General features: G+C 54.3%; 6 protein-coding genes across 6 annotated transcripts; 4 read left to right on the top strand and 2 right to left on the bottom strand.

Moving 5' to 3' along the window:
• Positions 1 to 1,031: 1,031 nt before the first annotated feature.
• On the bottom strand, positions 1,032 to 3,823 carry TRIREDRAFT_46607 (uncharacterized protein; the record flags this gene model as incomplete). The annotated part of the gene is made up of 2 exons (XM_006963524.1): positions 1,032 to 3,461; positions 3,530 to 3,823. Coding segments are annotated over 2 exons (2,724 nt in total), but the record flags the coding sequence as incomplete, so codon positions are not given.
• Positions 3,824 to 4,109: 286 nt separating this feature from the next.
• On the top strand, positions 4,110 to 5,305 carry TRIREDRAFT_121014 (uncharacterized protein; the record flags this gene model as incomplete). Its single annotated transcript, XM_006963855.1, has 2 exons — positions 4,110 to 4,638; positions 4,692 to 5,305. The coding sequence occupies exons 1-2, from the start codon at positions 4,257 to 4,259 to the stop codon at positions 5,303 to 5,305; spliced, it is 996 nt and encodes a 331-aa protein (XP_006963917.1). The 5' UTR covers positions 4,110 to 4,256.
• Positions 5,306 to 7,387: 2,082 nt separating this feature from the next.
• TRIREDRAFT_76453 (uncharacterized protein) lies at positions 7,388 to 12,390 on the top strand (the record flags this gene model as incomplete). The annotated part of the gene is made up of 13 exons (XM_006963854.1): positions 7,388 to 7,558; positions 7,636 to 7,741; positions 7,841 to 7,925; positions 7,980 to 8,034; positions 8,097 to 8,432; positions 8,499 to 8,669; positions 8,719 to 8,813; positions 8,869 to 9,568; positions 9,663 to 10,871; positions 10,971 to 11,311; positions 11,382 to 11,500; positions 11,566 to 12,002; positions 12,115 to 12,390. The coding sequence occupies 13 exons, from the start codon at positions 7,388 to 7,390 to the stop codon at positions 12,139 to 12,141; spliced, it is 3,852 nt and encodes a 1,283-aa protein (XP_006963916.1). The 3' UTR covers positions 12,142 to 12,390.
• A 115-nt stretch (positions 12,391 to 12,505) lies between these two features.
• Positions 12,506 to 18,276, bottom strand: TRIREDRAFT_76451 (uncharacterized protein; the record flags this gene model as incomplete). The annotated part of the gene is made up of 10 exons (XM_006963666.1): positions 12,506 to 13,324; positions 13,441 to 13,581; positions 13,779 to 13,973; positions 14,575 to 14,590; positions 15,117 to 16,157; positions 16,226 to 16,350; positions 16,403 to 16,537; positions 16,604 to 16,623; positions 16,675 to 17,476; positions 17,689 to 18,276. The coding sequence occupies 10 exons, from the start codon at positions 18,274 to 18,276 to the stop codon at positions 12,506 to 12,508; spliced, it is 3,882 nt and encodes a 1,293-aa protein (XP_006963728.1).
• Positions 18,277 to 21,197: 2,921 nt separating this feature from the next.
• On the top strand, positions 21,198 to 23,067 carry TRIREDRAFT_105565 (uncharacterized protein; the record flags this gene model as incomplete). Its single annotated transcript, XM_006963853.1, has 4 exons — positions 21,198 to 21,370; positions 21,464 to 22,605; positions 22,686 to 22,790; positions 22,853 to 23,067. 4 exons carry the CDS (start codon positions 21,198 to 21,200, stop codon positions 23,065 to 23,067), a joined length of 1,635 nt encoding a protein of 544 aa, XP_006963915.1.
• Positions 23,068 to 24,023: 956 nt separating this feature from the next.
• On the top strand, positions 24,024 to 26,826 carry TRIREDRAFT_121011 (uncharacterized protein; the record flags this gene model as incomplete). Its single annotated transcript, XM_006963852.2, has 6 exons — positions 24,024 to 24,922; positions 25,041 to 25,392; positions 25,454 to 25,992; positions 26,367 to 26,385; positions 26,450 to 26,623; positions 26,779 to 26,826. 6 exons carry the CDS (start codon positions 24,024 to 24,026, stop codon positions 26,824 to 26,826), a joined length of 2,031 nt encoding a protein of 676 aa, XP_006963914.1.
• Between the last annotated feature and the right edge of the window lie 241 nt (positions 26,827 to 27,067).

The raw sequence follows: 27,067 nt of genomic DNA, 5'->3' as shown, positions 1-27,067 counted from the left end.
GGACGTGCTTTTTATGTGGGACGGTGAGCAAGGCCAGATTGTCCCTGCAGGTGCAAGGTTCAGGATGGCAGGGGGTTGCTGAGGTACAGGGCACTTGGCATTCACTGCAGCGATAGGCGGCGAGGCTTGTACCTGGACTTTGTGCGACCCAACGGGAAACCTTACCGCTACCCTGAAAAGAGGATCGAATTCACAACCACGAATTCGACCCAGTGATTGTGTCTGAAAAATGCTTTCGGCAGGTGTAATGAGATTCATACGAGGAACACTGAACGGAAGCTTTTATTTGCAGAGGACATTGAGGGAAATCTTCGAAGGGTTGTTACCAGATGGCAGAATCTAAAGCCGTGTAAAGACGACATCCCGTTTGTTACCCGCAGTCATTGCACCCACATGCCACGACGCAAGAAAGAGAGACGCGGGTGCTCTTACAGCAGGGATACCCTGCTCTAACAAGTTCCAAGGAGAAGTAAGGAAGAAAAAAGACAAAAGAAAAGAAAACAAAGAGTTATCAAACGAGACGACCCTAAAGAGATACGCATGTAAAAAACATTGCAAAAAGCTCAAAAAAAGAAACAAGCGATTAGCAATTGCACGTTTCGATCGTGCGACCTCCGGGTTATGAGCCCGGCGCGCTTCCACTGCGCCAAATTGCTTTCTGAGCTTGCTGAACAGTGGTGCGCTAAAGATGTATATATAGCTCTGGCCAAATGAGCGCCTACTCAATCAGGTAGACTGAGCAACTCGTAGGATCCCCTGATCGCTACTTCGGTTCGATGCGTTTTCCATCTCGCAACTTTTACTCTGAAATACGCCGTGCACCTTCACTTCTTTGATCTGTATTTTGGCTCATACACTGTAGGCTCTTGCTTGATTTCAAGACAGCGAAAGTGCCCAAGGTTATCCAAATACCTGTAGTCTCACGCATGTATTTTATGGTCAATAGTCCTGCAGAATGGTATGAATACACTCTATTAAATACCCAATAAAGAACCTCCAGCAGATATCTACTACTTGCGAGCGTTGGCTCGCTTCCGTGCCTTTGCCTCTCGCTCGTAGGCATTCGCCTCCCGTCCCTCCTCGTTCTGGATCTCGGCAATGAGCCTCTTGTACTTCTTCTCGTACGCCTCGTCCTTGGCCTTCTTGATCCGGAGGTTCTCCCTCGCCATGAAGTTGGCGTCCTTGCGCAGCTCCCGCATCGCGCCCTTGCGCTCCTTCTTGTGCTCCTTCTTGAGCTTGGCCAGCTCCGCCCTCTCGCGGTCCGGGTCGTAGTGCTTGTCGGGATCGAATGTCTCCTCAAACTTGGGTATATAAGTCTTGATCGCTAGGGGCTTGTGATGGTGGAGCTCCAGCGGGCGACGCGAAATCTGCGACACTCTGGACATTCGCTTCAGCTTCTCCTCCAGCCGTTCTGACCTCTCGCTGACGGCCGCCGGTAGGTGCTCGCGTTGTGACTTGCTGTTTATATGGTTCAGGACCTCAATGACCTGGCCAAAGGTCTCCAGGAATGCAGGCTTTCCGGCCCACAGGTCTGCAGCGGCGTCGAGCACCTGGATGGTTGTGGTGAGTAGGGAGATTTTGAAGGCTTTGGTGTCTTGCTGCAAAGTCTCGAGCAAGCAATCGGCGAAATTAAGACGCCTTGGCTCAACAGTTTTGGACTTCTGTATTCGGCTTCCGGCTGGGGGTTCATGTACCGGGAAATTACCCAAGGGACGTGATGGGGCTGTGGGCGAAAGCGAGCAGATTGTGTTGAGGGCAAAGTTGATCACCTCGGGGACATATCGCTTGGCGAGTTGCTGATACTGCAGGGATAGAATGGAGAGGAACGTTCCAATGGTGTAATCCGACAGCTCGCGAGGCACCTTTTGGCCAATGTACCGGCCAATCGTCAGCATGGCCGGTGTGACGACCTGGTGGAAGTGATCCGACGTCGGAAATATCGTCCCAATGGCAGTAAGGAGCGTCAAGTCTGACGGCTGCAATGCGATGGGCCGGTCCTCACTGATCTCTTCAAGATGCTGGAGGAATTGCTTTGCAATCTCGATTGGAAACATCTTGGCAAGAGAGTGAATGTGACGAATGAGACTCTCCAGGACGGAGAAGGGCGGCGATGTCTTTGGATCCCACGGGAGAGCCACAAAGTCCACCAGGGCTACCGAAAAGTTCGCCAGCTTCTCCTTGTTCTTGCTGTCAAGCTTGGGGTGATGCAACGCTCGGATTCGCTGGACAATCTTTGGCAGATTCGCTGCATCATACTCTTTGGTGATGGCCACGAACTCGTCGCATGATTGCGGGCAGGGGAATGTAAATGGGAGTCCGTTCTCGTCGCTCTTGTCATTGGAAGCGAAGTTTGCCTGGAATATAAAGTTTTTGGTTTCCGCTTCGTTCAACAGGCCCTTTGTGAATTCGTCATCTTCCTCTTCCTCATCCCCAGCTTGGCCTGCGGAGCCCTCATCATCTTCCTCTTCATCGTCGAGGTCGTCGTCGCTCTCGACGAGTTCCAGATCAGATCCGCTGGCCACCAAGTCATCGTCAATGACAAAGTCGTCCTCATCATCGAAGCCCAGTTCTGTTGCAGTCGGTCGAGCCTTGATACCATGTCCCAGTCCAAACCCATCGTCGTCCTCATCATCTTCGTCAGCCTCTGCACCACGGGAGGACTTATCCTGCTTCTTGTCCTCCTCGTCCTCGTCGCTGTCTGAAACCTCCTCGCCCATCATCCGCTTCTGGCGTTTCTCTTCAAGCTTCTTCAGCCGGGCGGACTCTTCTTCAGCCTTCTCCTCCTCTGTCTTGGTGCGATTGGAGGGTTGCGCCCTCTTATCCTGAGCCAGTCGCTTGACTTCGATATCAAAGTTCTTTTCAAAGGCGTCTCGCTCAACACCTGCAATGGTGGGTAACGGCGCGGCAGTTTCCTGTCGCTTTGTACCGTTGAGGCCAGTAGAAAGCAGTTGTTGGATATTAGGAAGCTCCTTGTCGAGTTGCATCCGAAGGTCGGCGTCATCGTCTTTAGCTGCCTGTCGCTCGTATCTGTGAAGCTTGGACTTTGCGATGACTTCTTCCATGACTTCCTTCTTCGTCTTTTTGCGCTCCGGCTCGCCATCCTCAGCCTCTTCTTCGCCAGCTGCGATGATTGCACGCAGACGCTTGAGTCGCTTCTCGCGTGATGAACCGTCGCTGTCCTCATCGCCCTCCTCTAGGTCATCCTCGTTGAAGTCGTCCACCAGCTCCTCCTGGTCGTCAAAGGTCAAAGATCGTCCTGCATGTGTCAAGCCATCCATCGGTTCATCGTCCTCGAGATCAAAGAGAGAGCTCTTTTTGTGCGCCTTCTGCTTCTCACGGGCGAATCGTTCCAGCATCTTTTCTTCGGGCGTCATGGTCGGGTCGTTCTCGCCGAATCGTCGATCGAGGATGCCTCCAACTTTGTTTCGGCGCTGCATGTCCACGAGGAGGGTTTGTTTGCGCTGTTGAGTTGAGAGTTAGAAATAGTCCGAAAGAAGTTGATATGCGACAAGGAGAGGCGCTCTCTCACCTTTTCTTCGGCGGCTGCCTTGGCCAAACCCGGACGTCCCTTGATGGAGGCATTTCCAGGCTTCGGTCTGTTGGTAGTCACCTCAAATTTGGGACCGCGCGCGGCATGCTTGAGGTCAAAAGGGTTGAATTGCTCTCGAATTCCCTCCAGAACGACGCCTCTCTGCAGACGCTTGTCGTTGCGAGAAGGATCCTCTTGAGCCTGCTTCCGTCGCTGCTTCTTGGACTTCTGAGGACCCGTGATGCCTTGTTCCCTCAGGGACGCCTTGAGGCGCTTGAGCTGGGAGCCGGCCATTGCGGAATGTGTGTCTTTGATTCCACAATCGAGCCCTTGACCACGAACTTGTCCTGCGCAGAAGCAGCACCAGACACGAGTTACCAAGAGGCTGCCACCACCAGATGAATTGGTTGCTAAATTTTTTGAACATGGCTTATCGATAGCGATGTTAGCGTGGACTGGGCTGGTGGAGACACAAGCCTGTGGGTTCGTTTCCCTAAAGAAGAAGTGAGTGGAGACCTTGCGCTGATCCAGGAACTCATTCATGTTGCCGTCAAAGAAGCTTCAACTTGGCCACTCCATTGGTACTCGCATTTCCTTCTAGCTCGACGGCTCCCTCTTTGAACGGATACTTTCTCATCAGCTCCCAGCACTGTATACTCTTGTATACTCACCGAGACACAGCCCCCATGCGGCATCGTCGGGAAAGGGACACTCGAGGGCCGACGTCATGAGCTGGACGGGCCGCTTCCTGTCGTTCGCACGCGATGAGCGTGTGATCCTGGTCAGCATCGGGCTTGCAACGTTTGGCCTGGTCAGCACCATGATCACGGCTCTCACGATGATTAGAGATGACAACGAGATCCCGCCAGCGGAGCCCAAGACTCAGTACATCACGCAGGACACGGAAGACTCGCTGCAGCTGGACACCCTGGAGAAGCTCCTGGACCATCCCAACTTCTCCATCAAGGAAATCGCCGTCAAGATCCTATGCGATAGGGCCGCCAACGACCCCGAAGTAATCACGTATATCTGGTTTGGCATTACTCGGCCGGATTACGAAGAGCGCATGGACTCTCTCAGGACACTGGCTGTGTTGACAAGCCAGACAGGTAAGCGCTGGCAAAAAGACATTCTGTCAAGATTCCATGCTCATGTTCATCAGGCAATGAGGGCCTGGCAAGACTTCATGACGAGAAAGCCTACTCAGCCTTGGTACGGTGTATGGAACTGTGCATGCAGAGTACCGAACTTCCCGTCGTCACGGACATTCACTGGGACGAGTACTATCTCCGCGACATGGGCGAACGGTTCTGTCTCATGTTTCTCACAGAGTTAATCAACAAGTATGGGGCCACCATGCTTGTCAAAGCCAAGTTTGTTGAGAAGTGGCTTGCAAAGCAAGCATGGGGAAACACGCCCGAGGAAAGACGCCGTAACTTCAAGGACTACATGGACTACCGAAACAACCGCATCACCGACATTGTCAATCGAATCAAGCATTCCCGGCGTGGGCTGCGTGCGCTAGAGAAAGCAGGGCTTATTGACAAGGAAAGCTCCCGACGACGGATAAGAGAACTGCCTGATCTCCTGATGGAGGTTGAGGAGGAGATTGCGGCGGGAGAGCAGTCCGGGGAGCAACAGAGTCGGCGGACCAGGGAGCATTCCGCAGAAGAGCAGAGGCTTCGACGCCAACATCGCGAGGCCATGGTCCTGAATGACGGAACACGACCGTTGGGTCGAGAAGACATCATCGAACGCGATGCATCGCCAGCTTGAGGGATTAGACATAGTTGGGCAAAACAAAGTCCAAAGATGGTTGAAGAATTCTCTTGGAGCAAGGGACGGAAAGCGAGGGCGTGATTAATAAAAAAGGGAAAGCCGTTTCCAAAATATGCCACAGGTATGTACGTTGCCGCTTGCCTTGGGGATGGACAGTCTCTCTAACGTGCCTACAGAACTGAACAAGGAGGAGCGTTCTATGGTACTCTCACACCATAGCAGCGCCTTGTCGATATGTTAACTCCTGACCTATAGTTGAAGTACATCTTAAATTCAAGCAACAACTGCCTTGTACGGAGACATGTGGCTAAAACAAGAGAACTTGGCGAAGGCAACCTACCTATCGCTTGATGACTGTAGAGTACAGGTCTACTTGATATGCCCACAGCCCCTCTATGGCGCTGCAATGGCGACGAAGACTCGGCTACGCAGAAAAGCACAGACAGTTGAAGAGGTGGTTTGATAGAGATAAAATATAACAATTGCTACGCCCTCAATCACCTGGAGCATCACCTCATGAGTAAGTGCTTCAGAATGCTGATCAGATACAATGACATGCACATTACCAAGGCATCAAGAGATCGATAGAAAGTGCAGCACAGCTGAGGCCCGTTGGCTCGCCCTGTGGTGGCGGCAACGGCTTCTCGGGGTCGAGGAACAACCCGCAACCCGGTCGTACGGCTTCTCCACCAGCCAGTCAGGCTTCTCCCATTACCGCTACTCTCACCTTTGCCGCATCGAGCAGTCGCAAGTACTGGGTACTCGGCAGCGAGTGTCGACGACATGGATCTCGAACTCTGTAGCCGAGCTCTTCGTAAGGGATACCTTTCCTCCACACCTCTTACTCCTACAGAAACCTAGTATTCGGAGAATATGGTGCCACCCAAGTGACTAACACCTTACCTTGTGATGCAGCCCCTTTGTTGTTTGTTGCGTTGAAACAACTGCCTTACTAGGTACTCTGGGAGCCGGGAGTGGCTTCTGCTGCCTGCGATGGTGTAGCTGTTGCCTTGCTGACGTGTCTGAGCTACTGCAACATCTGTATGGTATCGGTTATGCGTAGTAAATGATGAGGCGTACAGGTATTTCTGTAGGCAGATTTTTGCTCGTATCCAATGGGTTTGCTAATGCAACGGTTTCATCTTTATAGTAGTTTGATCGGTGATAGATACAGTTACTATTATAAGATACCTTACTACCTACCTAGTAGTATGTGCGGTTGAAGCCAGAGCTAGGCCCCGCGTACCGGGAAATTAAGGACGATATAGCGTTGCTGGGCTGAGTTGCCAACGTTGAGCCGCGAAGGTACATGTACTTTGCCTCCTGGACGGACTTCTTGCAGGTATTCTGAGATTGATGAGTATCAGTGTGTTTTGGTAAGCAAACATGCCCTGGAAGCAATGCAGACAGAGCTCTCATTCGAAGATACCTACCTAACATGTCGCTGATCAGGTATCTGTCTAAGGTGTCGCTATTCCATGTCTACCTACGAAGTACTTTGTCAGGAAACAACGAGCAACACCACAGGTACAAACGTCGGAATTGGGTTTCGTGAAAAGACCTTCCCCCCCCAATTCCCTACACTGAGCTACATTCGAGTTCTGCTACTCAATCAGACAGGGATGACGGCGAGTACACGTAACTTAAAATCCCAAAATATCAACCACATGGGTGGCCTCGGAGCCGATACCCACTGCGAACCGAGCCGTATTGATCGGTTTCGTTTGCAATTCGTCGAGTCGTAGCCCGTTCTCAAGACCCCGTCTAATCTTCCAAGGCCCAGAACGAAAGCTCCCAAAGGGGTCTCGAGGTCTCGAAGCGCCGTCAGGCTCAGTTCATGCGTGTAAAAGAGTCCAGGCTCGCATTTGTATGGTCTGTGATGTAGGCTGAAAGTACCCGGTACCTGCACCGACTTGGACGCCTCCCTGCGCTTCGTACCTGCACCTCCACTTAGCCCATCTTCCTCAGCTGCAACCTCGAGCTCCTGCCTGTACTTGTAGCTTCAAAATCCAAGCGAGGCCCTTCGCTCGGCTTGCTTCTTTCATCTCTTTCGGCCTCGAGTGTCATCGCCGCTTCGAGATGGAAAAGGCTGAGCTCGAGCAGTCGAGTGGCGCGGTCTCGGGAGACGCCGAGAAGCACGCTGAGATTGACAATGTCGCCCCCGACGAACAGGCGCAGGAGCAGGAGCAGGAGCAGCAACAGCAGTCAAAGGCTCGTCCTCAGCGGATAGCCTCCTTCAAGGACTACACGGTGAGCTTGAAGAACGCCATTGATGACGACGTGTTGGTCGAGGTGCTGATGACTATTGATTTCTTCCATCTACGCAGCGAGTCTTTCAATATGCAACGAAATGGGACTTCCTCGCCTACGCTGCAGGCATCTTGGCCTCGATTGGCGCCGGCATCACGTTGCCACTTATGAATGTCGTCTTTGGTATGTCCCATCCTTGTCTTCTGTGCAATATAGTCGATGCTCTCTGTGCGGCATAGCGGGCAAGCTCTGGTGAACCCGATGTTTACACTGTTGTTCTAGGTAATTTTGTCGGCGATATAAGCGACTTTACCAACGCTGCCAGCCAGAGCCAGGAAGGCTTTCGCAAAAGGGCAGACCAACTATCGTGAGACTGACGCCCCATGCCTGACTCTTATTCTACAACTAACACGATAGCAAGCTTGTACATGTTTGCTCTGTTTCTCGGCCGACTGGGACTCAACTATATCAACAAGGTGCGAATTACCTCCCATACTCTACGGCCATGACGATGAGACCACTAATTTGTGTACGACAGTTTGCCTTTCGAATGATCGGAATTCGGATCTCTTCAGGGATTCGACTTCATTACCTAAGGGCACTGTTGGGCCAGAGCATCCACGTCCTGGATTCGATGCCTCCCGGCTATGCCACGACGACAATCACTTCTACCTCCAACACCCTTCAGCTTGGAATCTCAGAGAAGCTTGGTGTCTTTTTCGAGTACAACGCCACTATTGTCGCAGCCATCATCATCGCCTTTACTCGCAACTGGGCCCTTACGCTCGTCACTTCTTCGGCAATTCTCTTCATTGGCCTGACCGTCTCCTTGCTATTACCCCTGATAGTCAAGGGTCACGGCCGGATAACTGAAGTGAGTGTTGATGCTGTTGTATTATGGCAATAGTGCTATCGAGAACAAAATCTCACCATTTCATAGGCTGAAGCGAAATCCTCGGCCGTGGCAAGCGAGACATTCGCCAGCATTCGCATGATTGCAGCGTGCGGCGCCGAGGCCCGCATGGTCAGGAAATACGGGATATCCGTCGAGGAAGCCAAGAAGCATGCTCAACGCACATCGCCATTCATATCCCTGCAGTTTGGGCTTATAGTAAGACTACAATGTACATTGAAGCCTCTTTATCCTAACAGCCTCACAGTTCTTCAGCGTGTTCTCAGCCTTCGCGCTCGCATTCTGGTACGGAACCCGGTCGATAGCTGAGAATAAGATTGATAACGTTGGCACGATCGTCATGTGAGTATATACACTCCTTCCGTATGCATGGGGACACGTAGCTAAGTTGAGAAAGTGTCTTGATGTCTGTCATGATGGTCGTCTTCTCCCTCGAGCGAACCACCACTCCTCTTTTGGCCGTCAGCAAGGCTACCGTTGCCGCCGCCCAGTTCTTCACCGTCATCGATGCCCCTCAGCCCGACAAGGGCCACCTCAAGGACCCCGAAGTTTCTGCCACGGACGATATTGTGTTTGAAAAGGTCACATTTGCCTATCCGAGCCGCCCCCACGTCAAGATCCTAGACGAGCTGGATCTCCGCATCGAGGCGGGCAAGATCAACGCCATTGTTGGTCCTTCTGGCTCGGGAAAGAGCACCGTTGTGGGATTGATTGAAAGATGGTATACACTAAAGGAACAATATGTCATTGCGGAAGCCGTGGAACAGCAGAAGAACAAGAAGAAGAAGAAGCCCAGCGAGGAAGAGGAGGAGGTCAGAACCCAAGATCCAGAAGACACAGGGCCGCCAGTCAAACTCAGTGGCACGCTCACCACGTGTGGCCATGCTCTGGACGAGATTGATTTGAAATGGTGGAGGTCACAGATTGGGCTGGTCCAGCAGGAGCCTTTTCTCTTCAACGACACAATCTTCCACAACGTGGCAAATGGTCTGATTGGCACGCAGTGGGAGAATGAACCGGAAGAACAGAAGCGCGAGCTGGTCAAGGAAGCGTGTGTCGAGGCATTTGCCGACGAGTTCGTCGACAAGCTTCCACAGGTGAGTTGGCTCCGTCCTCTTGTTATCTATCCCCCCTTTTCATTTCTTTTCTTTCTTTTTTTCTTTCCCCTTTCTAACCCGCCAAATGTTGTAGGGCTATGATACCCTTGTTGGTGACAGCGGTGCCAAGCTCTCTGGTGGTCAGCGTCAGCGCATTGCCATTGCTCGGTCTATTGTTCGAAAGCCCAAGATCCTCATCCTCGACGAAGCGACAAGCGCAATTGACGTCCGTGGGGAGCGTATCGTACAGGCTGCCCTCGACCGCGTGGCTCAAAACCGGACAACAATCACGATCGCTCACCGCCTGTCCACGATCAAAAAAGCGGACCGAATCATTGTCATCAAGAAGGGAAAGGTTGTTGAGGAGGGCACACACGAAAGCCTCATTGCGTTGGAGGGCGGTGTCTACTCCGGCCTCGTCCAGGCTCAAGCACTTTCCTTGGGGGGCTCTGCACAGTCTGACGAGAGCGATGAAAAGGAAGATGCGTCCGAGGCTCTGGCTCGCGAGAAGAGCTTGGCTGTCTCCGAAGCCGAAGCACAAGCAAAGACCGATACCGAGCAGCAGCGGAACATCTTCAACAGCTTCGGTCGCCTCTTTTACGAGACACAGAGTCAATGGTACTTGATGTTTCTGACAGTCTTCTTCGCCGCCTGTGCCGGAGCAGCGACCCCACTGCAAGCATGGCTGTTTGCGAAGCTCATCGTGGTGTTCCAGTTTACCGGCGCCAAACTACTCTCTGAGTCTCGCTTCTGGAGCCTGATGTGGTTCATTCTGGCGATAGGGGTGGGCTGCGCTTACTTTGGAACACTCTTCTTTTCCACTCGAATGGCGTCCATCATTCGAGCCAAGTACCAGAAGCAGTACTTTGAGGCCATCCTTTACCAGAAGACGTCCTTCTTCGACGACGAGGACCATTCGCACGGCACCATGACAGCCCGCGCGAGCGGGGATCCTCAACGGCTGGAGGAGCTAATGGGGGCCAACATGGCCAGCGTATACATCGCCATCTTTAACCTCAGCGGATCTATTGCAATTGCTTTTACCTTTGGTTGGAAACTGGCTCTTGTTGGTACCGCCGTCGTCATGCCGATTCTCCTCGTCTCCTCATTCTGGCGCTTCAAGTACGAGATGCAGTTTGAGAAGATGAACAACGAGGTCTTTGCCGAAAGCTCAAAGTTCGCGTCCGAGTCCATTGGCGCCTTCAGGACCGTCACATCCTTGACGTTGGAGGGCCCTATATCGAGCCGCTTCGAAACTCTGTGTAGAGGCCACGTCAAGACGGCCTTCAAGAAGGCTCGTTGGGTGAGTCTTCTGTTTGGATTCGCCGACAGCTGCACTTTGGCCTGCCAGTCTCTCATCTTCTACTACGGAAGCCGGCTCTTGGCCAGCGGAGAGTACAAGCTCGAGAACTACTTTGTGTGCTTCATGGCCATCATGAACGCTTCCGAGTCGGCTGGCCAGAGTTTCGGATTTGGACCAAACGCAGCGCAGGTGACGGCCGCGTCGAACCGCATCCTGAACACCAGAGACACCATGATCCGGGATAGGAGCTCTGGGGCGATGAACCTTCCCCGAGAGGAAGGGGGAATGAAGATTGAGCTGCAGGATGTGCATTTCAAATACCCAACGCGAGACATTCCCGTCTTCAAGGGACTCAACTTGACGATTGAAAAGGGGCAGTTTGCGGCCCTGGTGGGAGCGTCTGGATGTGGCAAAACGAGCATCATTTCTCTTCTCGAACGGTAAGCCAGAGTCAAGGAGGCCTTGGATCTGTTGTGACAACTAAATTAATGTACTTGATTACACCATTAGGTTCTACGATCTCGACAAAGGCCGCATCTTGTGCAACGGCCAGGATATCAGCGAGGTCAACATCTTCAACTACCGCAAACACCTCTCCCTCGTCGCCCAAGAACCAACCCTCTTTCAAGGTCAGCCCCTATCCACCCACCCTAACTCCCCCTTCAGCCCTTACTCAGCTCTCCTTTTCCCACAGGCACCCTCCGAGACAACATCATCCTCGGCGTCGACGAATCCACCGTCACCGACGAGCAAATATACCAAGCCTGCCGCGACGCCTCCATCCACGACTTCATCGTCTCCCTCCCCGAAGGCTACAACACCAACATTGGCTCCCGCGGCGTCTCCCTCTCGGGCGGCCAGAAGCAGCGCGTCGCCATTGCCCGCGCGCTCATCCGCAACCCGGACATTTTGCTGCTCGACGAGGCGACCAGCTCGCTCGACTCGGAGAGCGAGAAGCTCGTCCAGGCCGCCTTTGAGAGGGCCGGCAAGGGCAGGACGATGGTGGTTGTCGCGCATCGGCTGGCGACGGTGCAGAATGCGGATGTCATTTTCGTGTTGGGCGAGGGCAAGTTGCTGGAGAGGGGGAGTCATGTTGAGTTGTTGAAGAAGAAGGGGGTTTATTGGCAGATGGTAAGTTGGCCTCTTTGTCGTGCACTTGAGTTCTTCTTGCTTGGAGGAGTCCATGGCTCTTGTGCTTCCTTTTTCCTCTTGGGATGACTGCTAACGTGCGTTGCGAAAACAGTGTCAAAGCCAGGCATTGGATAGGTAACTTGTGTGTATGATTACGGATATGCTTCTCAGTATACATGACGATCTGGATACATGGCGAAGTCTTTTGCTTTCTTATTCTTACTCTTATTCTTTTTCTTCTCTTCTTTCAGTTTATATTTCTTGGAGTATATGCTGTGTATACAAACAGTCTACAAACGCACCTCATGTCAAGCCATAGATACAACACATCTCTTCTCCAAAGCAAATGTTTCCCCTTGCCCCTCAAGGCGAGTGAAGGGCACTCTTCTCTCTTGATCTATCCCAATCCCTGAGTGAATTTCATCGCTGGTGATACCGTGTCTTCTCCAATGATTCAAAAGGAAAAAAAAATAAAACGTGTAAATCGATCATCATACGCCTCCTCACATCTTCCACAACTCATCAAGCTCCCTCAAAATGTGCTCCGTATGCGTCATGACAAAATCATGCGCCCCAGGAAGAACCTTCCACACGACATTCTCTTTCCCGCCCACGAGCGGAAGAGCCTCGCGCTCGTAATCGCCCACGTCAATAAGCTCATCATCCCGCGCCAACAAGACAATCGTCGTGCCGGCCTTTCTGCGCGCAAGGAGCTGCCAGCTCTCATGCTGGTGCGTCAACGGCGCGTGGCGGATGCACGACATGAAGGAGGGGACGAAGCCAGGGTGGTTGAGGACCATCCAGCGGACGTACATGAGCACGTGCTGCTCGAGGGGGATTCTCGTGGCGGTGCCGTCTGTGCTGCTGCTGCTGCTGCTGCTGGTGTTCTGTTCTGCAGTGCTGGTGGCTTCTGGGATGGCAATGTCGGCGACGGCAGAGGTTGGCGAAGAGGAGGACGGTGGTTCCTTGGGCTTGCGTGCTGCTGCAATGGGTTTCTGGAGACGCAGGCGGGTCAGGTATGCGAGGATGCGCTCCGGCACGAAGCCCGACTTGAAGACGAAGAGGGAGACGGCGCCAAAATCCTCAGGGTTGATGAGGCCCGCGGGAGCGAGCAGGACGAGGGACGAGACGAGGTGGGGGAAGGCAGTGGCGAAGTGCACCGCGATGCCGCCGCCGAGAGAGTAGCCGACGAGGCGGATGGCGTTGGTGCCGGTCCAGGGGAGGGGGCTCGAGGCCAGGACGAGGAGGATCTGGGTGGTGTAGAGGCGCTCGTCGTGGGCGAGGTCGCCGACGCCGTCTGAGAAGCCTCGGCCAAAGAGGTCCTGTGAGACGGCAGTTAGGCCGATGTGATGATCACTTGCTTGTAATGTTGACTGGCCACATTTGGGAGGCATGAGGTGGTTGGGGGGGGGGGGGGGGGGGGGGCGGGTGAGCTTACAAAGAGCATTACACGGCATCCTCGGGCGACGAGGCCGTGGGCGATGTGGGAGAGGGTGATGCAGGGCGTGCTGATGCCATGGACGAGCAGGACCTTTTCGCCATCTTCGGGACCGAATTCGTAGACGCGGATCGAGCCGTACTGGCATGTCATCCAACATGATTTAGCTCTTCTTTCTCGTGATAGCCTCATCTCATCTCATCTCATCCCATCTCATCTCCACATCTTCTCTTCTCTTCTCTTCTCTCTCTCCCCATCCCCCACAAATCAATCAAACTGGTCTCCCCAAAGTATATATATCTCTCTCTCTATATATATATATATAAAGCAACACTCACCGGCGTCTCAACATCCCTCGCCCCCGGAAACGCATCCGGCCGATAGACCAGCCCTTCGACCTTGACCTTGTCCGCCGTCTTGAGCGGGTTCGGCAGCACCTTGCCCCAGCGCGGCCACAGCGCCGACCGGACAAGCAGGAGCAGCGTCGCCGTGGCCACGGCCGTCGTGGTGACCGTCACCGCCATGGCCGTCGTCTGCGGGAGCAGCGACGACGACGACGACGACGACGACGCCGGCCAGCGGAAGAAGAAGAAGCCGCTGCCGGCTGATGATGCTGCTACCGGATCCATGGGCTTCTGGCTCTGAAGGCGGCGCCTCACATGTGTGTGCGTGTGTCTTAAATTTGAAAGGGGGAGGTTCTGCGGTTTGAATAGAGACAGAAGAGAACAAAAAGCAAAGAAAAGGATGGCTTGCTCTTATGCTTGTTGTGAGGGACTCCAGAGACTTGGACGTTGCAAGATGTAGGAAAGATTACCTATGTAGGTACCTAAGGTAGGTAAACCCGAGGCCGAGCGTGGGGTTACGGTAAACCAGCAGCGAAAGCGGTCAAATCGCCCAACTCATGCCTCTCTATCCCGCGCTTACCACAAAAAGAAATCCAGGAACTCGATAAAAAAATAAAAAAGACAACTTAGAAAAAGTAAACAAAAAATAAGATTATCAAGAAAATGACACGGCAGGGACAGCACCTGCTCCAAGAGAGCGAGACGGAAATCGGCAAGTGACGAAAAAAGCGGCAGAAGCACACGCAAAACGGGCGCCCGCTCATAATCTACATGGTATACAGTAGATGACCAATACCCTGCTATTACTGAGTACCTACTACCAATTCCATCTAAATTCAGACGCTGTTCCATTCTGGCTGTAGTGCTCTTGTACCAAGCTTCGCAATTTGCCGGTAAGATCCATCCGATTCACGGGGATATTAGTCCAGGATCCTTGTTGGAGTGCCTATTCCGAACTCGAGGCTTGCACGTGGCTCTTCTCGATGGATCAGCTAGTATCCAATCAATCTCACACTCGCCCGCCCAAAAGATCAGTCCAAAGGGTGAACAGATTCATGTGTGAACAAATGCCCTTGCGTATCTATTCATCTAAATGCCATCTCAATATACGATATATGCGCCTTACATTGCACATTGATCCATGTACGCCAGCGGCCCACGCCCGGGTATCTTATATATATATGTATATACATGCAATACAAATTCGTCCTCAATCTGCGCAGACGAGAATGCATTCAAACGCAAAATGCCCTCTCCCGTCTGAACAAAGAGAGAGGGGAAACACAGAAACAGAGAGAAAATACACAGACAAAGAAAAAAAAACCCGGCTACCCCAGACCAACCGCCCAGGCTGCGTTTCCAAGCTGTTTAATCAGCTGGCAAAGATTCTCGACAAGAGGCGGCAACGCATCCTGCGGCCTCCTAAAGTTAGCCTGCAAAATCTCCTGCGCAATGTCCATGCAAGCACGAGGATCGTAAACGGACGCGTCGCCCGGCGCAGCCCCAGAGCTTGACCCTGCCAGCCCCTGTATAAACGGCCTTCCCTGACCGAAACTCAGAAACTGCCGGAGAGAAGTGGCATCGCCGCCGTCGTCTAGATACATGGCGTCGTAATCGTACTGCGATGGCATGTCCTGCTGTTGGCTGGCCCGTGACACAACGCCGTAGGTCCACAGCGCGAGCGCGGCATGATGGACCGCAATCGCGTAGAAATCCTTCAGGGTGCCCGGGGAAAAGAGCTTGGCATATCGCAGAACCTGTCCCGCGCACCAAACGGCGTACCACGAGTCGGGGCTGGCCGTCCACTGCTGCAAAATGGGATACATGCGGCGGGCCTCTTCCTCTCCCTGCTTGCCCGAGAAGATTTGCAGGTCATCCAGGGACACGTGGAGGTGCATCATGAGCAGATACAAGATGACTTGCTCTTGAGGGGAGATGCCTTCCAGCTCTGATGCGACAAATTGAAAGGCCTGCAGCTCTCTCGTGAGCTCCTCGCGCCGTGAGCTGAGCAACGCGTTGGACCCTTCCTTGGAGTAGCTGCGGAACTGGTGCACCACGCTCAGTTGAGAGTACTCCCAAATCATTGACCAGAAGCCATGGAGGTATACGGAGACGGACAGTTGCATGTCGATGCGTGTACTGTTCTCAACGAATCGGCGTGCGTCCCTGTACATTTCAGCGAGTGAGGGTATCTTCGTGTTCTGTCCCGCAGCTCCGGCCAGATACACAGCTTTCCACTCGGAAGCCGACTTTGCACACCACAGGGCCTTTCGTTCCGGCAGAGGGAGCGTCAGCTCCGAGTACGACATGCAAGGATTCGTCAATGCCGTCATGGACAATTGCGCCTCGCGGATGTAACAGTGGAAGACGAGTCTGTTCACCTGCTGTAAGTATTATGCTTCCGTTGATGGCCAGACACACTATGTCCATCGGGAACTGACCTCTTCCATTGCTCTGCGGCCGCCCACTTCAACCACTTCTGCTCCAAAACGTCTCCCTCGTCGGACGCACTCACTGTGATGGCAGGGTACATGCATCGCTGAAACATTCGACGATATCTCATCATCTTGACAACCGCTCAGTCAATGTACCGAACATGGGGAGCCGGAATCTCTTACCGTGACCGGAATGACCAAATGACACTCGGCAATTTCCATCTTCCTGCGATTGCCACTCCACAGGCCAATATCTTGACCTAGAATGAGGGACTGGACAAGACTGAGGTTTTGAATGGCGGTATTGTTATCTTCAAACTGTGGCATGTGTCAGCGTCAGGCCATTCTTGCTGCATACGCATACGCTGATTGTACTGTACGTACCCGCGAAGGTATTGTGATTCCTGGTCAGGCGTTAGCACATGTCTGGTGCAAAGTGAAAGAAAGTCACTTACGAACTGCCTCTTGGACGGCAAATCCAAACTTGCGCAAAGTCGGAGCCGGCATCAAGACGGCACCGGCAGCCACGGCATTCCCGATCCATTCGGGCCACACCGCGTTCAGCTTGAGGGTAGGGTAGTGTATCCATGTCGACACCTGGCGGACATGAGCCGCTAGAAAGGCCTGGGCCATGGTGTCCATCACGTCTACCGTCGGAAAGGAGGCGGCCACTCGGCTGGCCGTGGAGGCATCGCGGCACGTCTTGAGCACAATGGCCAAGATCTGGTCGCGGCTGGAAAGGTTGAGCTTCTGGTCCACCACGCGCTCCAGCTGTCTCTTCGTCTCCTGAAACTGAGCGTTGGAGATGTCCTTGGAGGAAATGGGAAGGTTGCCTTGCTCAGTGTAGGCGTTGTCCTTGTTGGTGGGCTCCCACTTCCAGGGCAGTTCCCCCCAGACGTTGGCAAGATTCTGCCGCATCTGAGACATTTCCGTCGAGTTTTGGGTCGTCTGGCTCGCCATGGCCGGGGTCACCATGGCACTGCCGTCGTTCAGATCCAGGTTCCAGTGATCTAAGAGGCCAAAGTCCATGTCCGTCAAATCCATGTCCATGTCATCGCAGAAATCCAGCACGGCGGGACCCTGAGACTCGTGAGTACGTGACAGATCCACCGGCTGCTGGTAGAGGACATCACGCAAAAAGTCAAAGAATGGAGTGTTGCTCAACTCCATAAGGCCGGAGGCAGCTTTAGAAGAAGCATCATTCGGTTGAGCAGGGCCATGAGTGCTTGCTGTAGTACTACCTAAATAGGGGGTTCGCTGTCAGTTCTTGGCGCCCCTAACTCGACTGTGGGAAAACCAGCATATAACACTCCACAGAAGTTCAGCGGCCAGTCTCTCTCAAGAAAAATTCAACGATATGACGTACCTTGTTCTATGCCCGTGTCCGGAGTGGCCAACTGGCTCTCATCTTGCCTTGATGAGGTACCCTGTGACAGCGGGCTGCTCTTGCTGGCCGTGTTATCGCGAACAAAGTTTGCAGACGCACTGGGAACTGAACTATGAGACGCAGGCTTGGAGTCTGTGGATGCTGTGAACCACTCGCCGCTTGGACGGGCGTCGGCGGCGTCCGGTCCGCTGGCTGGAAGATGAACAAGGGACCCGGAGGTGCTCGCTTCGTACGAAGAACATGGCAGGTTCCGGCTGACGCAGCGCCTACACGGCTTCGACTCGTCGCATTTCACGCGAGCAGCGGCGCAGGCACGGCAGGCCTGAGTCACACGGCTGGAGTTTGGCGACGAAAGCAGCCGTTGACGCTTCTTGGGGGAGTCGTTCTCGTGGTTGGCGACATGGCGCCTCAGCAAGTCCTTCCGCGCAAACGACTTCTTACAGATTTCGCAGGCAAAGCGGCGGCCCAGGGTGTGAGTCTGGACGTGTCTGACAAGGTGCTCTGGCCTTGAGTAGGTTCGCCCACAGTCGCGACAAGCATACGGATTGCTTGTCTGGTGGCTCTTCCGCGACGCAGAACCTGGCTCGGGAGTGGCACGACCAGTGGTTCCAGCCGTGGCAGTCGAGTCGGCAGCACTGGAAGGCGAGGTGGGCGACGGTATAGCCTCCATAGCAATGTGACTCCGGGCCCTGCTCCCAGCACGAGTCGATGGCGGCGCGGAACCAACCGTACTTGTAGTGGCAGCACCTGAGCTCACGACGGGCTGCTGTGCCAGGGGAAAGGGTGGCAGAGGCGTAGAGACTGGCGCAGAAACAGGTACAGACGGAGGCACAGACACGCTCGCAGGCGTGAGGACGGGGACAGCTGCTGGCACTGGCGCAGGTGCAGATTCAGGCGCAGGCGAAGGCACAGGCCGCGGGCGAGGATCGCTGCCCGGACCCATGGGATCGAGGATATGTGATAGAGATGGCCCGGCCATTGCGTGCTGGCTACGGACCGGCGGCAGCCCCGAAAGGTTCCAGTATGTCTGGCCGGCAAGGTTTTACTCCCACATCAAAGCCGTGACAAGACGAAAGGCGTGGATTGGGAGGACAGCCTCGCGGAACGAGGACTAGAGCGATGGTGGCAGAGGGCGCCGCCGTGGCCTGATGGGATGTACGTCAGGGCTGAGATGAAGGGTCCCGGCGGGCTCTGGATATGGGCCGGAGCAACTGGCTGGGCCGCTGCCGGTAAGGCTGAGCGAGCTGGGACAGGTAATACCTGCAGTCGTAGTAAGAGAATTTGAGATCAATGCTGTTCCAGCACACAAGCCGATCAGAGCTACCGAGAGGCAAGATGGCGCTACTCTGGCGCTCCGCTGGTGTTAGACGCCGTGGCCGAGGCGTTGCGTGGACGATGGGGGCGCTCCGCTGGTGTGCGCGAGGAGACTTGGCATGATCTTGTGCTGTCGGGGGACTGTGCGAGTGAGTGTGAGCAAGTCCAATCTTGTATGGGCGAGGCTTGCATAGGTAATGTAAGACGGACAGGGACGGATCACGGTTTGGCGGTGGTGGTTGGACGAGAGGCCTTGCCCTGGGAAGGAACCTGCTGTACGAGTATGTACAAGTACATGTAATGGGGAGGTACGCGTACCGGGTTTCAGCGGGTGGGTGGCCGTGCTGGTAGCCGCTCAACCGCTGCTGCTAGTGGCACGGAGGCGGTACTGCCACGCGGCCAAGCACCACTTTGACCAGTTAACAGCCGGTACTGCTACAACATTTGATGAGGCTGGGATTGAAAAGTGCTTGACCCTGAGCTTTAATCGTTCAGACTTCAAACAGTTGTCAGACCTCACAACCCCCGCCAATGCGTGCTTCTGCATACATGTATGCTATGTATGTGAGGTGACGAAGACGACTTTACTCACCAGTGCCAGATCGGAATGTTTGCTGGTCAATCGAAGAGGAGGGATCTTGAGACGAGCGTGGCAGCCGGGGCTGAAGTCACAGCTGGCATTATCACTTTGGCCTCTGCGAGCGACGACGAGGGTGCCGTGGGGGCCGATCTGGGGGGTCCTCTGGTTTGCTGGTGTTGTTGAGCTTCGAACAGGGTATTGCCGGCAGATTGGCGGCTCTGCTTGGGGACATTCAAGGGTTCCAGCCTTCCTCTGGAACCGTTTAAGCGTCCGCGAACAACGCAAAGAGACAACCTCACAAAGACTACTCTGAAGCACTTGTACAGACATCCAGAACCTCGGTACTGACTGAATGTCAGTTCCCAGAAGTCAAGTCAAAGTACATGAGGCCACACAGACTTTGGAAGGCTTAAGGAGGCTTTTCTCGAGTTGCCACCAGCGGACCGCTCGCTGACAGCGCAGCCCCGGCGCAGTGACATGCAGACTATATTCAGCTTACCTGGTAGCCGGAGATGCCCGGCACATGCAGGATATCCGCCGCCTAGAATTTCTTCGGTATTCAATAAGTTAGAAATCAATCAATAATTTCACTTTAAGTCTGCGTAAGTCCTGTACGATTGGTAGTGTTGAACACGTCAAGCCAGACAATGATACCACTTGTTCAACACTAGGAGTCCAGAACTGGAGACCCAGCAGGATGGAACATCAAATCACTGCCGTCGCATCTCCCGAGAAAAAGCAAATCTGCAAAGAGAGAGAGTGAGCGCAGGGTTGTTAAAACTTCCCTGCCAGCCCGTCTCTCCTCCACCAGAGACGTAAAACACCCACAAGCACTGCTCCTCTCTCTTGCCCGGCTTATTCCCAACGCACGAAGGGAACTCCTTTTTATCCCACTTAGAAACGGCAGTTTCCAGTCACTACCTATGGAGCACTAAGATGAATCGCCCACAGCGCTGGAATTGTCTTTGTCCGGGCATTTTCCTACCCAGCAAATGACAACGCTCAACTATAATAGATCAAAGCTAAGAAAGGCGCCACGGGCGAGCCTTGCTTAGAACTACCTTACCTAATTTCTTCTTGAGGTTACATACTCATCTTGCCATCTTTCACGGGCTCTTTATTGAATGCGCCGTCGGTGGCACTTGTAGTGGAGTTCTCGCCGGACATCAAATCTGGATCAACCATGATCAGAGGGCGCAGATATAATTCGCAGGCCTCAGTCCGTTCGACTGCAACCACAACTTCGGGTACATCTGGGCAAATTTCAGCCTACATGTACCTTACTGGCCATCTTGCTGTGGGCCCCCCTCCACGGCCCGGAACCCCTGAGATGGCCCCCCCGTCGTGCCCTTGTGCATGTCTATTACCTACTACCAGACCAGACCTTGCATGTACGAGATGTCAAGGTTGCTTCACACTGATACATTTTGCATGCTCTGAAGCAATATTACCATAATACAGCTGCCGCCTCCCTCTACCTAGCTAGTGACAGCTTGGCTTCGCGCATACAGGACCAGTCTCTCCGGGGGCTGCTCCCCTGACAGCAGCTTCCCACGAAGATCCCTGATCCAGGCCTCCGGATAGTTCTAAAAGATGCCAAGCCCATGACACCGAGTCCAATCCCTCTGCCCATCTGCTTGCCCTCGGCAGTCGTTTGAGGAGCCGTCGCCTCTCACGGATTTTCCTTACCCTCAGCCATGACCATCCAGGATGATATTATTGCCCCCGCGCTGGATCCGCAGGCCGAGGAGTCTTTCAAGGAGAAGACGCGCAAGAGGACGCTCGGCAATCTGCGCCTCGTCCATCCCGAGACGAATGCCGTGATTCTCGTGCCCACGCCATCCTCTGACCCCAACGACCCATTGAACTGGTAGGTCCTAGTCTCCGTCTCTGTTTCATCTATACGGCATCCATGTTGTAGTAACCCGTTCGTCGGCTCACGACTCGTGTCACCATCTGTCAGGTCATCATGGCGCAAATACTACGTCGCCGGGGTTCTCTGCCTGGCAATGGCCGTGTGCAACTTCCTCGCCGCCGGGCCAGCCATTGCGGTGCCGGCCACGGCGGCGGACTTCTTCCCGGAGTCCCTGACGGACGGCACATTCATCACCTCGGCCATCCCAAAGACGGCCTACTTCTTCACCACCACGTCTCTGCTCATAGGCCTGGGCAACATCGTCTGGGTGCCAGCGGCCAACAAATGGGGCCGGCGGCCGGTGTACATCTTGAGCTACACCATCTACTTCGCCACGGCAGTATGGCTCATCTATGAGAAGTCGTATGCTAGGTTTCTCGCGGGCAGGATCCTCATGGGCTTTGGGTCTGGTGCGGCAGAGACGCTCGCGCCCATCACGATTGCCGACGTCTTCTTTCTGCACGAAAGAGGCAGAGTAATGTCTGCGTATACCTGCTTTCTGTCCATCGGCGCGTCGGGAGGGTTGGTGATCTCTGGCCTCATCACAATCAACCACACCTGGCGGACCATCTACCAGGTCGGCGCTGCTCTAGTCGGCTTCGTCCTTGTTGCCCTGCTCCTTACCGTGCCCGAGACCAGCTACTCCCGGACAAATGACGATGCCTCGCTCGCCTTGGACGTAGCCGGTGACGCGGCGACAACGGGCGCGACTCAGGAGGCGCAGGCTTCCGTGAAGAAGATGAGCTACGTCGAGTCGCTGTTGGTCTTCAAGGCTGCGGGTACGAGCGAGAACCTCTTTAAGATGATGATTCGCCCCTTTGGCCTCATCATCCTCCCACCGGTGCTCTGGTCTGCCCTTGCCCTGTCGGTCACGATTGGGTTTCTGGTGGCCGTCTCGTCCAACTCAGCCTCGGCTTTTAATCTGACGTATGGGTTTGCATCCTGGCAGGTTGGGCTCTGCTACATCGCCGGCGTTATTGGCTCCCTGTTGGGGCTTCCTGCAGGGGGCTATCTGGGAGACAAAGTTGCAGACATTCTGACAAAGCGAAACAACGGTATCCGAGAACCGGAGATGCGGCTTCCAGCAGTCATGGTCTCTGTGATCACGACTCCTCTGGCTCTGATACTCTATGGCGTTGGCATCAAGTACCAACTGCACTGGATATGTCCTACCATCGGACTGGGCCTCCGTAAGAACCCAAGTTTTCCCGTGTCCCGCTCGGCTTCCTGCGACTCATCTTGTCATCACCAGCTAACCCATGAGACACAGTCAACTTCTCCATCACGCAGGCCAACACAATCTGCGTCGTGTACGTCATTGATTCATACCGGCCTGTTGCGGGCGAGATAACGCTGGCCGTCACCGGCTTCAAAGGTGCGTCTTCCGTCTCCGTCGCCCTGTCCCTGGTTGGGCTCGTCTGACAGACAGAGACTCAGCCCTCTTTGCCTTTTTCCTCTCCTTCGAAACGAACCCTTGGATCAATGCCGCTGGCTATCAGGACGGGTTTGGAGCCATGGCGGGAATTGCGGGGGCCGTCCTCATCCTGTGGATCCCGCTGTATTTCTGGGGAAAGCAAATCAGGCATAATTCGTGGAAATGGAGCGTCATTTCCTTTGTCCACTGGGACAATGATCGCGAGGTGGGAGAATGAGAGAGAATCTTTGCTTTGATCGTGGGCGAGGGCCATGGTGCTTTGCTTTGATTAAGGAGTTGGCGTAAGCGAGATACCCATTTGGAGGAGTTGAATGGTGGTCAGGCGTTGGAACATTCATCGCTACTACAAGTAATTACTAGGCCCGGTACTTGTACGAAGCGGCTTCGGGTTAGCTTCCATGCTATCTACCTACCTAGGTAGTATCGCGGAAGCTAAAAGGACATGTACTATAATACCACATGCTCGACTGATGCTGGCATCTCCATCACCGTAATATATGAGCACTATCGAATGAAGGACAACAAAAGGAAATGAAGACTTATTAAACGAAAGAGATTGTCAGGCTCACAACACCCTCTCTTCAACCTCCCCCCCAAAAACTCGCAGCGTTGCATGGATCCAGTTATTACTCCAAACGTGATCGTCGAGCCTCTCTCCAACCAGCATCGCACAACAGCGTCAGGTGGGCGCATCCTGTAGTTGACTAAGCGTCGCTGGCGCCACCCTCTCGATAAGCTTCAGCCAGCTGCAGCGATAAGTGATCGCGTGTCTCAACCTCGACCAAGGGGGGTTTCCTTTCGAACCAGCGTCGTGATTCCATGCCCCGTCTCTGCGTCTGATTTTCTGCTGCCTCGCCGCGGCCGCCTTCTTCACAGCAGGTCGGGCGCTTGAACATGACTTGAGCGCCCTGAGCCGGCGTGGTACCGTGTGCATCATCGCTCAAAGTGTTCTGTTCCTGTCTGCCTCGACGCCTTGAGTCAGGCCAGGCTTGAGAGACTTGAGGGGCTTGAGCTTTATATCAGCCATCAGCCATCAGCCTCCCGCCCGCATCGTCGCTTTATCCCTCGTTTTTTGTGCCATAGAGCTTAATTCGGCGTCGCCGGTCGTCATCATCACTTGTTGTCCTCCTTCTTGACGACCGCCGTTTGTCTTCGCAAGGAACCATCCTCGCCATGGCCAGCCCGCACGGTGCACCGAGCACCCTGGCGCCCCGGGATGCAAGGGAGGCGAGCGTCAGTGCAGATGCGATGCTGGACTCGCCATACTCAGGCGATGAAGGGTCAAATGCCCACGGCGTTTCCTCCTGTCGCTGGAGGACGGCCGAGTTCCACGACCAGGAGTGCGAGCGGTACTTTGACTGCCCCTCTCACACCGTTGAGAGGCGGCTTTCTGTCGATGACATCGCTGGACCCAGCGACCAAGGCGCGAGTGAGACCACCGCCGAGGCGACAGAACCTCGACAGGATAGCGGCTCCCCACGAGCTTCGTTAGACGACTCTCCAGCATCACACCACGACGACACGACGACCGAGCCACAACAGAGCGAGGGAGCTCCCGTCTCGGACCCTGCCGTGCCGCTATCGGGCATATCGTCTGGGCTCGCGGCCGAGAGAGAGGGAGAGAGCTCGACAAGCTCTGTGCCGGCGAACGCAGTGTCTTCCCCTTCCAGATTCTCGTCTTTGCCCATCCGCACCCGCGTTCCCTCGAGGAGCATCGACTTGCGATCGAGCGATTTCGGCAGCAACGGCTGGGGCGAGTCCTCCGATCAGGGCAGTCGGGCGTATACTGCTAGCGCATCGGCCGGTGACCTGTCAGAGAGCAGCTCACCCAGAATGTCTGCGCGAGATCAGCTCTCCGCCGTCTATGGCAATGATACGAACCAAAGCGGCCTGCTTGAGACCTTGTTTGGACCGGCAGAGCGAGAGCGCGAACGCGAGCCTGAGCGAGATCGAGACTTGGAGCGCACAGAGTCGGCCGTCGTCCTTCCTAGGTGGCAGCCAGATGCCGAGGTCACATACTGCCCCATCTGCCGCACTCAGTTTAGTATCTTTGTGCGCAAACATCATTGCAGGTAAGGTTGCTCTCCCCATTGGAACGGGCGTAAGGTCCCGGGGGAAAAGATGGCAGGCTTGCTCACAGGCAAACAGAAAGTGTGGCAGAGTCGTTTGCAACTCTTGCTCCCCCCACAGAATCATCATTCCGCACCAGTTCATTGTCCGAGCGCCAGGCACCGAGGTGCCGCTGCCTCCGGCGCTGCTCTACGACAGCACAGGCGGAGGCTACATTGATATCAATGGGCTCTCGGGGGGCGAGCGGGTGCGCCTCTGCAACCCTTGCGTCCCGGATCCCAACACTGCGCCGCCCCAAAGTCCAGATTCTCCAGCTCTATCGCCGCGTGCTTCACGACGCAGGTCCCGGGCCAGCATGGGTGGCGGCTATCCTACTTCGCCTGGTCCGAATCGATACGGAGGAGTCTTCTCAGCCGGTCAGAGCAATGACCCCTATCAAGCTTATACCTCTAGGACAAGGAGTATCACAATGGTAAGGACAAGAGCAAGTAGGTTCATCGCGGGAATGAACTGTAGCTGACATGCTGCTTTAGGACCCCTCTGGACAAAGACCAGGTGGTGCTTCGTCATCTGCCTCTTCTTCGCGAAGGCGCAGCAGTGCCAACTATGAAGCGGCGTCCATCGGCCGGCTGATGGCGGCCGGACCATCCCCCTTTTCCATGCCGAACCAGCACCACATTCATCGGCGTCGTTTTGCAGGTGAGTCTGGCGGTTCATCGTCACGACAGCGCGCGTTGCCCCCTCCCCCTCAAATTCCGGAGGAGGACGAATGCCCCATCTGCCATCTGGAGCTTCCCTCACGGGAGCTGCCCAACTTCGAGGCTCTGCGGGAGTCGCACATCACCGCCTGCATCCAATCGCACAGCACGTACGGCAGCCCTCGTGTAGCAGCAGATGGCAATACACCACCACCCCCTCCCAGGCGCACCGGCATGTACACATATGCCGCCACGGAGAAGGACTGCATTGACGATGCAGAGTGCACGATTTGCTTGGAGGAGTTCACCGTGGGAATCCCCATGGCACGACTTGAATGCCTTTGCCGGTTCCACCGGTCTTGTATCTCAGCCTGGTTTGTCAATCATCCCGGAAGATGCCCCGTGCATCAACACGACGGTTTCGGGTATTAGATGGAGAATTGGGAGGAATGGCTGGGCGACGGCCTCTTGTTTGAAATGCTTATTACAGATTCGGTCCTTTGCATATTGGAGTGTTTGGCGAACCTGGAGTCAAATTTGAAAGATGTTTACAGCCTAGCTGCCCAGGGCATATACCGGATCTCCCTCCTTTGACGATATCATTTATTTCGTACAGCGTGTCGACTCTTGAGGCCTTATGAGGCGGTCGACCAATCGATGGCCTTGGTCTAGCTGGAACGAATCTAACGAGCTAAAGCAATATGTTGTAGCGTTGACATGAATATACAGACAGACTCTCTTCTTCCAGCATGGCGTTTCCTTGGGCCGTGAGTTGTGAAATGCTAGCCCGTTGGACTTGATCATGTCGTGATACCACAATTCTCTCTACAGCGCCATATTGACGATGGGTTGAAACCAGGATTCTTCACGTCTTACAGCAGCACCCAGTTTGGATGCTTCTACCCCGCAGTCATGACCAATGGCCAAGAATCTACTCTTTGGGACAAACCTCGCCTTGATGTCTGGGCCGTTACTATCATCTTTCTCTTGACACATCTGAAACAAGTGAGTTTGTCTGCGGTTACGCGATCCGCACCACACACACACACACATCACTCCGGGTTTTGTGTAACCCATCTTCTACCAACCGCTGCTCTATGTCATGAAGCAAAGGAAGGCCTGCCTGCTCTTTCTCCTAAGGTCTAAACTCTTCAGTCTAGATCGTCAACTTGCATGCTCGTGACCGCCTGCCTCCCTCTAGCTTCTAATTTCATATTGGTTTCAAAGTCTTTGGGGCAGCTGAGTCTGGGGCAGCTGAAAAAAAAAAAAAAAAAAAAAAATCTTCATATACCTCGTAGTGTAGAAGCAAAGAAGCTGTCGAGGGGTTGCCGTTCTTTTCCTTTCCATGACTTCATTTTATGCAGATCGCTGAGCGAGATGACGAGGATCTTCAATGTCGTTCTGAGCCCGAGCGATCGGACAGGAGACGCTAAGCCGGGGCTGATTTAG

Source organism: Trichoderma reesei, assembly GCF_000167675.1.
Source record: "Trichoderma reesei QM6a unplaced genomic scaffold TRIREscaffold_5, whole genome shotgun sequence".
NCBI classification, from domain to species: Eukaryota; Fungi; Ascomycota; class Sordariomycetes; order Hypocreales; family Hypocreaceae; genus Trichoderma; species Trichoderma reesei.
The sequence above is the reverse complement of the archived record's forward strand: the minus strand, read 5'-3'. Positions and strand labels throughout refer to the sequence as shown.